This window comes from Coregonus lavaretus, assembly GCF_964263955.1.
Source record: "Coregonus lavaretus genome assembly, chromosome: 36".
NCBI classification, from domain to species: domain Eukaryota; kingdom Metazoa; phylum Chordata; class Actinopteri; order Salmoniformes; family Salmonidae; genus Coregonus; species Coregonus lavaretus.
In genome coordinates, this window is record NC_140023.1 from 979,325 (window position 1) to 998,197 (window position 18,873).

Below are 18,873 nucleotides of genomic sequence, written 5' to 3' on the forward strand. Positions count from 1 at the left end.
GGCAGCTGGGACCATAGTCACCAAGAAAACAATTGGTAACACACTACGCCGTGAAGGACTGAAATCCTGCAGCGCCCGCAAGGTCCCCCTGCTCAAGAAAGCACATATACAGGGCCGTCTGAAGTTTGCCAATGAACATCTGAATGATTCAGAGGCGAACTGGGTGAAAGTGTTGTGGTCAGATGAGACCAAAATGGAGGTCTTTGGCATCAACTCAACTCGCAGTGTTTGGAGGAGGAGGAATGCTGCCTATGATCCCAAGAACACCATCCCCACCGTCAAACATGGGGGTGGAAACATTATGCTTTGGGGGTGTTTTTCTGCTAAGGGAACAGGACAACTTCACCGCATCAAAGGGACGATGGACGGCGCCATGTACCGTCAAATCTTGGGTGAGAACCTCCTTCCCTCAGCCAGGGCATTGAAAATGGGTCGTGGATGGGTATTCCAGCATGACAATGACCCAAAACACACGGCCAAGGCAACAAAGGAGTGGCTATACAAACGCCTCACACCACGTGGCTGCTGCTTCTCTAACCTGGTGGTCCCTGCACGCACGACCCACGTGGAGTTCCAGGTCTCCGGCAGCCTCTGGAACTGCCGTTCTGTGGCCAACAAGGCAGAGTTCATCTCAGCCTATGCTACCCTCCAGTCCCTCGACTTCTTGGCGCTGACGGAAACATGGATTACCACTGAAAACACTGCTACTCCTACTGCTCTCTCCTCGTCTGACCATGTTTTCTCGCATACCCCGAGAGCATCTGGTCAGCGGGGTGGTGGCACAGGAATCCTCATCTCTCCCAAGTGGACATTCTCTCTTTTTCCCCTGACCCATCTGTCTATCTCCTCATTTCTTCTACTAATCTCACTGCAACTCCCCTCCATGTCTCTGACCACTACTTTGTATCCTTTTCTCTCTCGCTCTCCTCCAACACTACTCACTCTGCCCCTACTCAGATGGTAATGCACCGTCGCAACCTTCGCTCTCTCTCTCCCGCTACTCTCTCCTCTTCCATCCTATCATCTCTTCCCTCTGCTCAATCCTTCTCCCTCCAATCTCCTGATTCTGCCTCCTCAACCCTCCTCTCCTCCCTTTCTGCATCCTTTGACTCTCTATGTCCCCTATCCTCCCGGCCGGCTCGGTCCTCCCCTCCTGCTCCGTGGCTTGACGACTCATTGCGAGCTCACAGAAGAGGGCTCCGGGCAGCTCAGCGGAAATGGAGGAAAACTAGACTCCCTGCGGACCTGGCATCTTTTCACTCCCTCCTCTCTACATTTTCTTAATCTGTTTCTGCTGCTAAAGCCACTTTCTACCACTCTAAAATCCAAGCATCTGTCTCTAACCCTAGGAAGCTCTTTGCCACCTTCTCCTCCCTGCTGAATCCCCCCCCCCCCTCCCCCCTCCCTCTCTGTGGATGACTTCGTCAACCATTTTGAAAAGAAGGTTGACGACATCCGATCCTCGTTTGTTAAGTCAAATGACACTGCTGGTCCTGCTCACAATGCCCTACCCTATGCTTTGACTTCTTTCTCCCCTCTCTCTCCAGATGAAATCTTGCGACTTGTGACGGCCGGCCGCCCAACAACCTGCCCGCTTGACCCTATCCCCTCCTCTCTTCTCCAGACCATCTCCGGTGACCTTCTCCCTTACCTCACCTCGCTCATCAACTCATCCTTGACCGCTGGCTATGTCCCTTCCATCTTCAAGAGAGCAAGAGTTGCACCCCAACAACTACAGACCAGTATCCCTTCTTTCTTTTCTCTCCAAAACTCTTGAGCGTGCCGTCTCTAGCCAACTCTTGCTATCTCTCTTAGAATGACCTTCTTGATCCAAACCAGTCAGGTTTCAAGACTGGTCATTCAACTGAGACTGCTCTTCTCTGTGTCACGGAGGCTCTCCGCACTGCTAAAGCTAACTCTCTCTCCTCTGCTCTTGTCCTTCTAGACCTGTCTGCTGCCTTTGATACTGTGAACCATCAGATCCTCCTCTCCACCCTCTCCGAGTTGGGCATCTCCGGCGCGGCTCACTCTTGGATTGTGTCCTACCTGACCGGTTGCTCCTACCAAGTGGCGTGGCGAGAATCTGTCTCCGCACCACGTGCTCTCACCACTGGTGTCCCCCAGGGCTCAGTTCTAGGCCCTCTCCTATTCTCGCTATACACCAAGTCACTTGGCTCTGTCATATCCTCACATGGCCTCTCCTATCATTGCTACGCAGACGACACACAACTAATCTTCTCCTTTCCCCCTTCTGATAACCAGGTGGTGAATCGCATCTCTGCATGTCTGGCAGACATATCAGTGTGGATGACGGATCACCACCTCAAGCTGAACCTCGGCAAGACGGAGCTGCTCTTCCTCCCGGGGAAGGACTGCCCGTTCAATGATCTCGCCATCACGGTTGACAACTCTGTTGTGTCCTCCTCCCAGAGTGCGAAGAGCCTTGACATGACCCTGAACAACACCCTGTTGTTCTCCGCTAACATCAAGGCGGTGACCCGATCCTGTAGGTTCATGCTCTACAACATTCGGAGAGTACGACTCTGCCTTACACAGGAAGCGGCACAGGTCCTAATCCAGGCACTTGTCATCTCCCGTCTGGATTACTGCAACTCGCTGTTGGCTGGGCTCCCTGCCTGTGCCATTAAACCCCTACAACTCATCCAGAATGCCGCAGCCCGTCTGGTGTTCAACCTTCCCAAGTTCTTTCACATCACCCCGCTCCTCCGCACACTCCACTGGCTTCCAGTTGAAGCTCGCATCTGCTACAAGACCATGGTGCTTGCCTACGGAGCTGTGAGGGGAACGGCACCTCTGTACCTTCAGGCTCTGATCAGTCCCTACACCCAAACGAGGGCATTGCATTCATCCACATCTGGCCTGCTGGCCCCCCTACCTCTGCGGAAGCACAGTTCCCGCTCAGCCCAGTCAAAACTGTTCGCTGCTCTGGCACCCCAATGGTGGAACAAGCTCCCTCACGACGCTAGGACAGCGGAGTCACTCACCACCTTCCGGAGACACTTGAAACCCCACCTCTTTAAGGAATACCTGGGATAGGATAAAGTAATCCTTCTACCCCCCCCTTACCCCACACCCAAAAAATTTTTAAAAAAATAATAATAATACATATTGTAAAGTGGTTATCCCACTGGCTATTAGGTGAATGCACCAATTTGTAAGTTGCTCTGGATAAGAGCGTCTGCTAAATGACGTAAATGTAAATGTAAATGTCAAGAAGAAGCACATTAAGGTCCTGGAGTGGCCTAGCCAGTCTCCAGACCTTAATCCCATAGAATATCTGTGGAGGGAGCTGAACGTTTGAGTTGCCAAACGTCAGCCTCGAAACCTTAATGACTTGGAGAAGATCTGCAAAGAGGAGTGGGACAAAATCCCTCCTGAGATGTGTGCAAACCTGGTGGCCAACTACAAGAAACGTCTGACCTCTGTGATTGCCAACAAGGGTTTTGCCATCAAGTACTAAATCATGTTTTGCAGAGGGGTCAAATACTTATTTCCCTCATTAAAATGCAAATCAATTTTAAAAAATGTTGACATGCGTTTTTCTAGATTTGTTTTGTTATTCTGTCTCTCACTGTTCAAATAAACCTACCATTAAAATTATAGACTGATCATGTCTTTGTCAGTGGGCAAACGTACAAAATCAGCAGGGGATCAAATAATTTTTTCCCTCACAGTATACATGTGCCGCGTTCAACCAGTTGGCAAGTGGGACATTTCTGAGTTTCCTATTTCCGACTAGCACTTCAATGTGTCGTGGAAAATTATCCCTATACGTATTAAAAATCAAAGTTCTTCCAGAATTTTTGTAGAATGAAGTTAGACTTTATTACACAACGCAACAAATCCGAGCTGGTCTGCAGAGCAACTGAATTCCCAACACTCGGCCCTCAGTTTATGTACAGTTCTATTCCTTTACATTTGACTACTTTTTAGCTTAATCCCTCCCTGTTTAGTTCTTCCACCATTGTTTCCAAGTCTCCATCTTTTGACTGCTCCGCCCACTCTCTTAATTTATGATAGTGGCGAAATCTGACTTCTCCTCCTCCTATGTATTCCATTTTGGAAACAATAGTGGCAGGACCAAGCTTTCTCATGTAAAAAAATAACAGAGCCATCTCCTGGCTCTGCTCTGTTTATTCTAAAATACATCAATCGATACTTAAACATGGTTTAAACATGGCAGGTCCATATACAGTAACATGCATAGTGTACATTTCCCACACATAGTACGAATGAGCAGGCCCTTTCCCAGGTCCATCTCCTGGCTCTGTTCCAGGCCTCCTCATTCTCTGCACCACTCTGTACCACACTTTGTATCACTCTGTACCTCACTCCGTATCACTTAGTCTTCCTGCTTGTCTCTGTGATTAACTACGTTTTAACTTTATAGTCTAAAAGGATTTAACTATGTTCAACATATAGTTTTAACTTATAGTCTACTGAAGAATGTATTTAACTTATAGTCTACTTTGGAGTCTACTGAAAAATTGGCTTCTTTCCTGTCTATCCCCATGTCTGCTTGGTCGGCTTTTCATATAATATCGGAACCCCCTCTTTATCCAAACAGCCACCCTCCCTGGACCTTGAGCCACTATAGTTTCTTCTTGTGACTATGTGTATCGGGTCATAGCGCACAAACAGGTGATAACGTTAGTTCCGTTGCTACTCCTATCTCCACACAGCTGTACCCTTGGAAGATAGTAAAAGACAGGATGAACTGAAAAACTGTGGTCACTCTGAGGCTCTTTGTCTAGGATGAACTGAAAATAAACTGTGGTCATTCTGAGGCTCTTTGTCCTGACCATGTGACCAGGTTACTCAGAAGCAATGAGAAACAATACAGGTCTATCTGTTCCTGAAGTTTATCTCCATCCCATGTCCTTGACTACACACCCAGACCCGCTGCAGGGAGCTAGAGGGAACCATCCTTTCTCAGAAGCACAGCATTTGCACTAAAGAAATGTCTCTACTATTGTTAAATTGGTTCTTAATCCATAGGCGTATAGGGCAAATAGGCATTTCATTCTACAACATGCATAATTCATATAATTGGTGTGTTATGTTGTCTAAGTAGTTAACTAAAAATCTCCAATAAATGCAACATAAAATCAGATTTTAAGATGAGAAATGCTAGAAATAGGATTTAACACAGACACACCTTGCCCAGCAGCCTGGTCTCATAGACTAGACGTAACATAGTAAATGGAAATCCGGGACACACTCAAATAAGTATGATATGTTACGATTGGTATGGTTACATAAGACAGAAGGTTTCCTAAGGCAAACACAAAAGGAGGGTGGTTAGTCGGGGTAGATGGGTGGATGTATAACGCAAAAGTCTAGCAACCCAAAGGTTGCATGGTTGAATCTCTTCACGGACAACTGTTTAGCTAATAGCATATTTGCAGCTACTTACTACTTTTTAGCTACTTTGCAACTACTTAGCATGTTAGCTAACCCTTCCCCTAACCCTAACCATTTTAGCTAACCCAACCCTAACCTTAACCTTAACCCTTTAACCTAACTCATAACCTAACTCCTAACCTTAACCCCGCCGCTAGATTATGTAATTTGTATTTTCCCATTGTGGCAACAGTTTGTGGACTTGAAATATCTTCAGCCATTCGAAAACCTTTTAACCTCACTCCTAACCTTAACCCTAACTCCTAGACAGCTAGCTAACATTAGCGCGAGCCACCTAGCCACCTAGGTAATTTTAGCAACAACAAATTGAAATTTGTAACATATCATACGTTTTTGCAAATTTGTAACATATTGTGTGTTTTGAAAATTCGTAACATATTATACGAATTGCAATTAGGAACATATTGTACGAATTGCAATTCGTAACGTATCATGCAAATTGTCATTCGTAACATATTATACGAAATGGATGATGGACATCCACAAATTAATACATACCGTACGAAACGCAACATATCATACTAAATGGTGTGTCTCGGATTTACGTACAGAATAATATGAAATGTTCTGAGACAAGGTTGCAGCTGCCCAGAAGGCCAGCCCAAGGTTGCTCAGGGCTCAACCCCTTGTTTTCATTCAAAGTGAAAACACTACATAAGAAGTGGGGCAGCATAGGGTTGCCCACGACCTGAGGCTACACATCTCCCTTAAACTGTTGATTTAATTAGATATATTTGATCTGTGTGTACTTGGTCTCATCAACCAGGGGTGGACTGGGCATCTGGCATTTCTGGCATACACCAGATGGGTTGATCCATTTGTAGCCCAGTGGGCCTGTCTAACATGGATTTTTCTAACAAAATGATCCTTATCTGGCTAAAAATGGGGGCCTCGAGGAAGAAAATGGGCCTGTGTGGGGGCCTCGAGGAAGAAAATGGGCCGGTGTGTTAGAAATGCCAGGGCCGATTTTTGGTCCCAGTCCGCCCCTATCATCAACACAGATCTGAGATCAGTTCAACAGTGTAGTTAGTAAAGAATATGGTGAAAAGTCATTCAAGGCTTTCACCTCTCACTAGGGATCAAAGGACATAGGTAATAGGGGAGGTGTTGAGAGAGTGTAGCACACTTTGACCTCTGTCAAGACAAGAGGTCTGGACCTTTATGGCACATGGTAGGCCTAGTGTACTTTCCCTGGAAGGGTGACTGGTTCCAGTTCAAGTCCCACTCCCAGCTGTGGGTCCTCATGCGCCCTCCGTGACCATCCTGTCCTGGGACACAGCCATGTCTTTCCATAGGCCACTGATGCATCTGTCTGTGGGTGGCACCTGTTCCTGTCTTATCCTTTGTCTAATTGTCTTCTGAATGTAAAGGCTAATTGACTGGGGGCAGAATAAGGGCTTTGGCATTGGAAACACCTGTTATGGTGAATGATTGAAGGAGCCTCCTTCAAATGAAGATGAAATAAGCCAATGTCAGTTACAGATAACAGAGAATGAGAAAATATCATTATAGTGACAGAGGCCTGTGTAGCAAGGGAAACTCCCATCGGGTTCAGTTCTGAGAATGAAAATGGGGACAACTGCTGTGTTGTATGAACTTGATGGAATAATTTGTGGCCAATCTAATAATGGTCCTAAAATGGAAGCCTTGGCATCTCAAACCGAAGCTGCTGCTGCATCACAGTAGGATAGTTATTGTGGGCTACTGTTCAAATGAACATGACAGTCACATATGCAGCTCAGAGACAGGCGTTAGTTTAAGCACAAATACGTTACCCTGAAAGAGCACAATGTAGGCTATTGCCTAATGCCGCGTTCAAGACAACTGGGAACTCGGTAAAAACGAGCTCCGACTGGTAAAAATCGTTTTGAACAGTAATCCAACTCGGAATTCCAAGTCGGAAACTGGGCGGATCTTTCTAGATGTCCGACATTCCGACCTGACGTCATGACTTGATCTAGTTTTTTCCCGAGTTCCCAGTGGTCTTGAAAGTACCATAGGAACTGACTGAGACAAGGGGCTGGCTGGTCGGCACTTGGTATAAACATCAGCGCTCGGCGGTATTACTGCTTTCTGCCCATCTTTGAGCGGTTTGAGCTACGCCCCGCCCCCTCCTACCTGTAAATCTATATTGCATTCACTGGAGCGAGCGGATCTGACAGGCGCTATCAACTGGCGGATCTGCGCGAGTCTGGGCTGGATCTAGGGGCACGAATGGGGACAGTCAGTTGCGAAGGCGACATCACCCGAGTGCTTGTCATTGTATGCTGAATTTAGAAGGGGAAAACGCCACTAGATTATGTCGTTTGTGTTTTCGCATCGTGGCAACAGTTTGGGGACTTGAAATATATTCAGCCATTCAAAAACCATCGAGGCTATCGATTAAATTGGCGTTTAGAAAAGTGAAATCGATTTTCCGCCGTTAATCGACCGAATCCCTGGATGGAAGACGACTTGAGAGGTCGGACAGAAACTGTTTGAAGAAAACATCATTTTTTTTATGTCGCTGCGCCTATCATAATCTGAAACAACATTGGAAGCCTCGACGGCTGCTAGATGAGACCATCTTTGTCATGGCATTGGTCCTGAAAGACGCGGAAAACCTCTCAAAATGAAAAGCGCTCAACGTTCGTCATTACTGCGGATTTAAATGGCTCTCGCGAATGGACACCGACCGCTATTTCGGTCCAGTTAGTGCGTGTGGCGTTTTCGACTGTCGCGGAAATCTGAAGTAGATTGAAATAAACAAACAATTAATTTGGTGCGTGTGAGAATATAGAACCCATAGTTTTTTTTAAAGCAATATGGCTGGTGAGTGGGGCTGGGGACGCTGGCATAGGCTCGCCAAGGCTCCTAGATGCTAGCTGAGGCGGACGCCACCGTTCCCCATGGAAGCGGCAACTCTATGATGAGTAGAAATAACTATCATAACAAAAATCCGGACTCCTCGATCTCTATGTCCAAGATGGACGTGATCATCCCGTTCTCGTCAGACGTGCCCTGCGACAACAATGGCCAGCGAATGTGGTGGGCATTCCTTGCCTCCTCCATGGTGACGTTTTTCGGGGGTCTCTTCATCATTCTCCTGTGGAGGACCCTCAAATACCTGTGGACCGTCTGCTGCCACTGCAACATCAAAAAGAAGGTATTGACAAACACCTCAACCGGCAACCGTTGGTTATTGATGTGGCGCTCATAATATAAAAGGCATCTCGTGCGTAATGTCACCTTTATGGTGATAGATATTGCGCCACTGTCTGTCTTGACACATTTTACTGTACACCCTATGACCCGACGTTGTCATCCATTGTGACATCAATTGGCCTTCACTAGGAAAGTGACTCACCATCAATTTCTAGTTTTGATTTACATTTGGTTGAGTTGTCAGCTAACGTGTATTCAACGTAACATCAACAAAACATGTCACCATGTTATTGGATTTAGGTTAAAGGTTGGGTGAAAAAAATAGGAACGTTTTCCACGTTGTTGAAATGACGTGTAAACAACGTAGATTCAACCAACCAGTTTTTGCCCAGTGGGTAGGCTATGAGGAGCTGTCTACTACCCTATAGCTAGAAAACTGTCACCAACTTACAACAACAGGTCAGTCTATGTGGTAGGGGAGTACACCTAATATAGGCTGCAAAATGCTCTATTTTATCTTATTTTATGGTAATATTCCAGACCACTGGGAAAACAGTTATTTCATGTTTTTCAGTAGAATCAATGGTTGGTATATTTCAGTTTTCTGTGTCTGTGAAATGCCTGGTCATGTTGCTTGATGAATGTAACCTGGATGGCTGATCTAAAAATAGACTATATGGATGCCCCCTGCTGTGCTGCCTGCCTAGTTGGTTTGTTCCACTGCTACAGTAGGCTAGGGGTGGCCCACATAAAGAATGAATCATGTATGAATCACCTGTGGGTAAAAGCCTGCTTCAGTTCGCTATCACTCACTGTGCTCCTCTTGTTGGTTTAGCTGGCTAGTTACAGGCCTCCGAGGTGGGCACATCACAGATCAAATCACATTGCACACGTAACATAACATACACCGCTGCAACTCCAAGAGCATTTCGTTCTTTGCTCCAGTCTCTGCACAGATGATGCTGTCGGTAAAAAAAAAATTGTTTTAGGAGATCAGTCGGGGTCTCAACTTACTGTTAGTTAGCATAATAGAATACATAACGTGCAACTTACTGTTAGTTAGCATAATAGAATACATAACGTGCAACTTACTGTTAGTTAGCATAATAGAATACATAACGTGCAACTTACTGTTAGTTAGCATAATAGAATACATAACGTGCAACTTACTGTTAGTTAGCATAATAGAATACATAACGTGCAACTTACTGTTAGTTAGCATAATAGAATACATAACGTGCAACTTACTGTTAGTTAGCATAATAGAATACATAACGTGCAACTTACTGTTAGTTAGCATAATAGAATACATAACGTGCAATTTAGAAATGTTGTGCATCAGCTGTTTTCCTCTTATGTCAGTCACTGACAGTCACTAACATTTTCAGCTAACAGTAAGTTGGTCTTGCCAGCTATCTAAGTTCCCAGGGGCCCTGACCTCCAGGGGCCCCCATTGATTTTGTTAGTCACTGTCTCTCAGATATCATATGAACGTGGCATAAGTAATGGCAAAATGTGTAGAATTGCAGGATAATTATTTTTTTGCACCCCTCAAAAAAGGTTGAGAGAGGGCGAAAGAGACCTTTCTGCCCCTCTGCAATGTCCTCCTGGCATAGGGCGGGGGACGGCCCCTTTCTGCCCCTCTGCAATGTACTCCTGGCATAGGGTGGGGACCGCCCCTTTCTGCCCCTTTGCAATGTCCTCCTGGCATAGGGCGGGGGACGGCCCCTTTCTGCCCCTCTGCAATGTCCTCCTGTCATAGGGCGGGGGACCGGCCATTTCTGCCCCTCTGCAATGTCCTCCTGGCATAGGGCGGGGGACGCCCCTTTCTGCACATCTCTGTTGGGCATTGTATCATGACAGCCAGAGGCATCAGAGAGATGAGGGCAGGACAGGAAGAGGGCACTCTTCCCATCCACCCTCCTCCTATCCTCCAGCCTCCATCATCCCTTCATTTCAAATTCAAGTTTTATTTTTCACATGCACTAGTACAGTGTAATGCTTAACTTGCAAGCCCTACCCAACAGTGCAGTATTAAAAAAAAGTATAACTAATAAGAAAAACACAAGACATTTGAGAGGAAGCTACCCTACATGACCAAAAGTATGTGGACACCTGCTCGTCAAACATCTCATTCCAAAATCATGGGCATTAATATGGAGTTGGTCCCCCCTTTGCTGCTATAACAGCCTCCACTCTTCTGGGAAGGCTTTCCACTAGATGTTGGAATATTGCTGCGGGACTTGGTCCATTCAGCCATAAGAGCATTAGTGAGGTCGGACACTGATGTTGGGCGATTAGGCTTGGCTCGCAGTCGGCGTTCCAATTCATCCCGAAGGTGTTCGATGGGGTTGAGGTCAGGGCCCTGTGCAGGCCAGTCAAGTTCTTCCACACCGATCTTGACAAACCATTTCTGTATGTACCTCGCTTTGTGCACGGGGGTATTGTCATGCTAAAACAGGAAAGGGCCTTCCCCAAACTGTTGCCACAAAGTTGGAAGTACAGAATCGTCTAGAATGTCATTGTATGCTGTAGCGTTAAGATTTCCCTTCACTGGAACTAAGGGGCCTAGCCCGAACCATGAAAAACAGCCCCAGACCATTATTCCTCCTCCACCAAACTTTACAGCGTTCTCCTGGCATCCGCCAAACCCTGATTTGTCCGTCGAACTGCCAGATGGTGAAGCGTGATTAATCACTTCAGAGAATGTGTTTCCACTGCTCCAGAGTCCAATGGCGGCGAGCTTTACACCACTCCAGCCGACGCTTGTCATTGCACATGGTGATCTTAGGCTTGTGTGCGGCTGCTCATGGAAACCCATTTCATGAAGCTCCCGACGAACAGTTAATGTGCTGACGTTGCTTCCAGAGGCAGTTTGGAACTCGGTAGTGAGTGTTACAACCGAGGACAAACGATTTTTACACGCTACGCGCTTCAGCACTCGCCTGTCCCGTTCTGTGAGCTTGTGTGGCCTACCTATTCCCGGCTGAGCCGTTGTTGCTCCTAGACGTTTCCACTTCACAATAACAGCACTTACAGCTGACCTGGGCAGCTCTAGCAGGGCAAACATTTGACTAACTGACTTGTTGGAAAGGTGGCATCCTGTGACGGTGCCATGTTGAAAGTCACGGAGCTCTTCAGTACGGGCCATTCTACTGCCAATGTTTGTCTATGGAGATTGCAGGGCTGTGTGCTCGATTTTATACACCTGTCAGCAACAGGTGTGGCTGAAATAGCTGAATCCACTCATTTGAAGGGGTGTCCACTTACCTTTGTATATATAGTGTATATCCACGTTGTCCTGTCTCTGTGTTATATAGTAGTATGGGAAACACAGAGAGCCAGATCACTCTTTGGAGGATGGCATTATGATGTTTGTTGTTAACATGACGATGGTGTGTCCCTTCTGGTTAGGAGTAATTAAAGGATAGAAACCTAATTTGAGAAACACTTGTGAAACTACTTCACCATTGATCTCAATGGGAAATTCGTGCTAAGATTTGAGTTGCATGCATTTTCCGGCATCTCAAGTTAGGATTAGGCCAGGGAGGGCTATAGGGCAAACAGCGTCTCTGAAGTCTCTTTCCTTCATTACCTTTTAATTACTAGCATGAACACATCACCCAGGCCAGTCAGCCAACCAGGCAGCCCTGCTGAAACACACACCCAGGACGGGGCTTTGTACCTGGGGAGAGGTTCTAACACAACCGTGCCTGACCTGGGTCTCTGGATGGATCACCTGCCTTTCTCAATATAATGTATAAAGATATTCAGGGTGAAGACAGGGTAGAGTGGGGCTAGTCCTTGGGGGTGACTTTGGGGGGAGGGGTTGGTTTGACACTTGGCCACAGAGGGAACAGGCATGTTGGGAGCATTAAGGAGGGAAACCGGATCTGTGTTCAGCTGACTGGTGAGGCCGGCTCCGTTGGCATGGTGTTAGTAACGGGATTCAGGGTAGCGGGGGCCTCAGGCGCTGGGGATACTGGGAATCAGGGGGGAAGGGGGAAGGGGGGGGTGGGTGAAGATGAGGCGTGTGTGAGGTGGTGTTGAGTTGCATTTAGTGTCCTTACCCCGCTCTCTGTACCGTACATGGGACATGTCCCAATACTGTTTAAATGGCTTCCTCTCTTCATCTCTTTTAACCTCATCTCCTCATCTCCTTCCCCTCCTGATCACTGGATGGGCTGCCCGTCTAATGGCACTCAACTCAGGGTTCTCACCTATCACATACACTCAGGCAGGTGTTTTCTGCAGAAGGGGAACATTTAAAGTTTTATGGTCACATGCACATGCAGGTATATACAGGTCTATACACTGAGTGCAGGTATATACAGGTGTAAACAGGTCTATACACTGAGTGCAGGTCTATACACTGAGTGCAGGTATATACAGGTCTATACAGGTCTATACACGGAGTGCAGGTATATACAGGTCTATACAGGTCTATACACTGAGTGCAGGTCTATACAGGTCTATACACTGAGTGCAGGTATATACAGGTCTATACACTGAGTGCAGGTCTATACACTGAGTGCAGGTATATACAGGTCTAAACAGGTCTATACACTGAGTGCAGGTATATACAGGTCTATACAGGTCTATACACTGAGTGCAGGTCTATACACTGAGTGCAGGTCTATACAGGTCTATACACTGAGTGCAGGTCTATACACTGAGTGCAGGTCTATACAGGTCTATACACTGAGTGCAGGTATATACAGGTCTATACACTGAGTGCAGGTCTATACAGGTCTAAACAGGTCTATACACTGAGTGCAAGTATATACAGGTCTATACACTGAGTGCAGGTCTATACAGGTCTATACACTGAGTGCAGGTATATACAGTTCTATACACTGAGTGCAGGTACAGTGGGGAAAAAAAGTATTTAGTCAGCCACCAATTGTGCAAGTTCTCCCACTTAAAAAGATGAGAGAGGCCTGTAATTTTCATCATAGGTACACGTCAACTATGACAGACAAAATGAGGAAAGAAAATCCAGAAAATCACATTGTAGGATTTTTAATGAATTTATTTGCAAATTATGGTGGAAAATAAGTATTTGGTCAATAACAAAAGTTTCTCAATACTTTGTTATTGACCCTTTGTTGGCAATGACACAGGTCAAATGTTTTCTGTAAGTCTTCACAAGGTTTTCACACACTGTTGCTGGTATTTTGGCCCATTCCTCCATGCAGATCTCCTCTAGAGCAGTGATGTTTTGGGGCTGTCGCTGGGCAACACGGACTTTCAACTCCCTCCAAAGATTTTCTATGGGGTTGAGATCTGGAGACTGGCTAGGCCACTCCAGGACCTTGAAATGCTTCTTGCGAAGCCACTCCTTCGTTGCCCGGGCGGTGTGTTTGGGATCATTGTCATGCTGAAAGACCCAGCCACGTTTCATCTTCAATGCCCTTGCTGATGGAAGGAGGTTTTCACTCAAAATCACACGATACATGGCCCCATTCATTCTTTCCTTTACACGGATCAGTCGTCCTGGTCCCTTTGCAGAAAAACAGCCCCAAAGCATGATGTTTCCACCCCCATGCTTCACAGTAGGTATGGTGTTCTTTGGATACAACTCAGCATTCTTTGTCCTCCAAACACGACAAGTTCTATTTTGGTTTCATCTGACCATATGACATATGACATTCTCCCAATCCTCTTCTGGATCATCCAAATGCACTCTAGTAAACTTCAGACGGGCCTGGACATGTACTGGCTTAAGCAGGGGGACACGTCTGGCACTGCAGGATTTGAGTCCCTGGCGGCGTAGTGTGTTACTGATGGTAGGCTTTGTTACTTTGGTCCCAGCTCTCTGCAGGTCATTCACTAGGTCCCCCCGTGTGGTTCTGGGATTTTTGCTCACCGTTCTTGTGATAATTTTGACCCCACGGGGTGAGATTTTGCGTGGAGCCCCAGATCGAGGGAGATTATCAGTGGTCTTGTATGTCTTCCATTTCCTAATAATTGCTCCCACAGTTGATTTCTTCAAACCAAGCTGCTTACCTATTGCAGATTCAGTCTTCCCAGCCTGGTGCAGGTCTACAATTTTGTTTCTGGTGTCCTTTGACAGCTCTTTGGTCTTGGCCATAGTGGAGTTTGGAGTGTGACTGTTTGAGGTTGTGGACAGGTGTCTTTTATACTGATAACAAGTTCAAACAGGTGCCATTAATACAGGTAACGAGTGGAGGACAGAGGAGCCTCTTAAAGAAGAAGTTACAGGTCTGTGAGAGCCAGAAATCTTGCTTGTTTGTAGGTGACCAAATACTTATTTTCCACCATAATTTGCAAATAAATTCATAAAAAAATCCTACAATGTGATTTTCTCAATGTTTTTTCCTCAATTTGTCTGTCATAGTTGACGTGTACCTATGATGAAAATTACAGGCCTCTCTCATCTTTTTAAGTGGGAGAACTTGCACAATTGGTGGCTGACTAAATACTTTTTTTCCCCACTGTATATACAGGTCTAAACAGGTCTATACACTGAGTGCAGGTATATACAGGTCTATACACTGAGTGCAGGTCTATACAGGTCTATACACTGAGTGCAGGTATATACAGGTCTAAACAGGTCTATACACTGAGTGCAGGTCTATACACTGAGTGCAGGTCTATACAGGTCTATACACTGAGTGCAGGTATATACAGGTCTAAACAGGTCTATACACTGAGTGCAGGCATATACAGGTCTAAACAGGTCTATACACTGAGTGCAGGTATATACAGGTCTATACACTGAGTGCAGGTATATACAGGTCTAAACAGGTCTATACACTGAGTGCAGGTCTATACACTGAGTGCAGGTCTATACAGGTCTATACACTGAGTGCAGGTATATACAGGTCTAAACAGGTCTATACACTGAGTGCAGGTATATACAGGTCTATACACTGAGTGCAGGTATATACAGGTCTATACACTGAGTGCAGGTATATACAGGTCTATACACTGAGTGCAGGTCTATACACTGAGTGCAGGTATATACAGGTCTAAACAGGTCTATACACTGAGTGCAGGTATATACAGGTCTATACACTGAGTGCAGGTATATACAGGTCTATACACTGAGTGCAGGTATATACAGGTCTATACACTGAGTGCAGGTCTATACAGGTCTATACACTGAGTGCAGGTCTATACAGGTCTATACACTGAGTGCAGGTCTATACACTGAGTGCAGGTATATACAGGTCTATACACTGAGTGCAGGTATATACAGGTCTAAACAGGTCTATACACTGAGTGCAGGTATATACAGGTCTATACACTGAGTGCAGGTCTATACAGATCTATACACTGAGTGCAGGTATATACAGGTCTAAACAGGTCTATACACTGAGTGCAGGTATATACAGGTCTATACACTGAGTGCAGGTATATACAGGTCTAAACAGGTCTATACACTGAGTGCAGGTCTATACAGGTCTATACACTGAGTGCAGGTATATACAGGTCTATACACTGAGTGCAGGTATATACAGGTCTATACACTGAGTGCAGGTATATACAGGTCTATACACTGAGTGCAGGTATATACAGGTCTATACACTGAGTGCAGGTCTATACAGGTCTATACACTGAGTGCAGGTCTATACAGGTCTATACACTGAGTGCAGGTCTATACAGGTCTATACACTGAGTGCAGGTATATACAGGTCTAAACAGGTCTATACACTGAGTGCAGGTCTATACAGGTCTATACACTGAGTGCAGTTATATACAGGTCTATACACTGAGTGCAGTTATATACAGGTCTATACACTGAGTGCAGGTATATACAGGTCTAAACACTGAGTGCAGGTCTATACAGGTCTATACACTGAGTGCAGGTATATACAGGTCTATACACTGAGTGCAGGTATATACAGGTCTATACACTGAGTGCAGGTATATACAGGTCTATACACTGAGTGCAGATATATACAGGTCTAAACAGGTCTATACACTGAGTGCAGGTATATACAGGTCTATACACTGAGTGCAGGTATATACAGGTCTATACACTGAGTGCAGATATATACAGGTCTAAACAGGTCTATACACTGAGTGCAGGTATATACAGGTCTATACACTGAGTGCAGGTCTATACAGGTCTATACACTGAGTGCAGGTCTAAACAGGTCTATACACTGAGTACAGGTATATACAGGTCTATACACTGAGTGCAGGTCTAAACAGGTCTATACACTGAGTACAGGTATATACAGGTCGATACACTGAGTGCAGGTCTATACAGGTCTATACACTGAGTGCAGGTATATACAGGTCTAAACAGGTCTATACACTGAGTGCAGGTATATACAGGTCTATACACTGAGTGCAGGTCTAAACAGGTCTATACACTGAGTACAGGTATATACAGGTCGATACACTGAGTGCAGGTCTATACAGGTCTATACACTGAGTGTACAAAACATTAGACAGTCTGTCTTTCTATGACAGACTGACCAGGTGAATCCAGGTGAAAGCTAGTATCCCTTATTGATGTCGCTTGTTAAATCCACTTCAATCAGTGTAGATGAAGGGGAGGACACAGGTTAAATAAGTATTTTTAAGCCTTGAGACAATTGAGACATGGATTGTGTATGTGTGCCATTCAGAGGGTGAAGGGGCAAGATACAACATTTAAGTGCTGTTGAAAAGGGTATGGTAGTAGGTACCAGGCGCACCGGTTTGTATCAAGAACTGTAATGCTGCAGGCTTTTTCACACTCAACAGTTTCCTGTGTGTATCAAGAATGGTCCACCACCCAAAAGACATCCAGCCAACATAACACCACTGTGGGAACTTTGGAGTCAACATGGACCAGCACGCCTTGAAGGTGTTCTTAATGTTTTGTACACTCAGTGTATACGGGTCAGTGCCGTGCCAGTACTGTTATTACAGTGTGCAGGGTTACTGGAGGGAATGTACGTCAACAGGGGTAAAAGTGGCTGCTAGCAGGATCAATACTAATGGTCATAATAATCATAATAAATAATATAGCAGCATTGAATGGTAATATTGATCACTATAATCAATCAATCAATTATGACAGCAGCGTATGTGGTGTGTGCATGGTAATGAGTGTGTATGTGGGGTGTCAGTAGTGTGTATGTGTGAGGTGTCAGTAGTGTGTGTATGTGTGAGGTGTCAGTAGTGTGTATGTGTGAGGTGTCAGTAGTGTGTGTATGTGTGAGGTGTCAGTAGTGTGTATGTGAGAGGTGTCAGTAGTGTGTATGTGTGAGGTGTCAGTAGTGTGTATGTGTGAGGTGTCAGTAGTGTGTATGTGAGAGGTGTCAGTAGTGTGTATGTGAGAGGTGTCAGTAGTGTGTGTGTGTGTGAGGTGTCAGTAGTGTGTGTGTGTGTGTGTGTGTGTGTGTGTGAGGTGTCAGTAGTGAGTGTGTATGTGAGGTGTCAGTAGTGTGTATGTGTGAGGTGTCAGTAGTGTGTATGTGAGAGGTGTCAGTAGTGTGTATGTGAGAGGTGTCAGTAGTGTGTATGTGAGAGGTGTCAGTAGTGTGTATGTGTGAGGTGTCAGTAGTGTGTATGTGTGAGGTGTCAGTAGTGTGTATGTGAGGTGTCAGTAGTGTGTGAGGTGTTAGTAGTGTGTGTGTGTGAGGTGTCAGTAGTGAGTGTGTATGTGAGGTGTCAGTAGTGAGTGTGTATGTGAGGTGTCAGTAGTGTGTATGTGAGGTGTCAGTAGTGTGTATGTGTGAGGTGTCAGTAGTGTGTATGTGTGAGGTGTCAGTAGTGTGTATGTGAGGTGTCAGTAGTGTGTATGTGTGTGGTGTCAGTAGTGTGTATGTGTGTGGTGTCAGTAGTGTGTATGTGTGTGGTGTCAGTAGTGTGTATGTGTGTGGTGTCAGTAGTGTGTGAGGTGTTAGTAGTGTGTGTGTGTGAGGTGTCAGTAGTGTGTGTGTGGTGTCAGTAGTGTGTATGTGTGTGGTGTCAGTAGTGTGTATGTGTGAGGTGTCAGTAGTGTGTATGTGAGGTGTCAGTAGTGTGTATGTGTGAGGTGTCAGTAGTGTGTATGTGTGTGGTGTCAGTAGTGAGTGTGTATGTGAGGTGTCAGTAGTGTGTATGTGTGAGGTGTCAGTAGTGTGTATGTGTGAGGTGTCAGTAGTGTGTATGTGTGAGGTGTCAGTAGTGTGTATGTGAGGTGTCAGTAGTGTGTGAGGTGTTAGTAGTGTGTGTGTGTGAGGTGTCAGTAGTGAGTGTGTATGTGAGGTGTCAGTAGTGAGTGTGTATGTGAGGTGTCAGTAGTGTGTATGTGAGGTGTCAGTAGTGTGTATGTGT

The 18,873-nt window shown here is 45.7% G+C and overlaps 1 protein-coding gene across 1 annotated transcript in view; it reads left to right on the forward strand.

Annotated features, from left to right (window-relative positions):
* Positions 1–8,302: 8,302 nt before the first annotated feature.
* The window catches only part of LOC311110501 (calcium-activated potassium channel subunit alpha-1a-like), a gene marked incomplete at its 5' end in the record, with an annotated part of 307,325 nt that continues 296,754 nt past the window's right edge, over positions 8,303–18,873 (forward strand). Inside the window, one exon of the mRNA XM_084153022.1 lies at positions 8,303–8,590. Coding sequence (XP_084009148.1) covers positions 8,303–8,590 — 288 coding nt within the window. The remainder of the gene's footprint in view (positions 8,591–18,873) is intronic.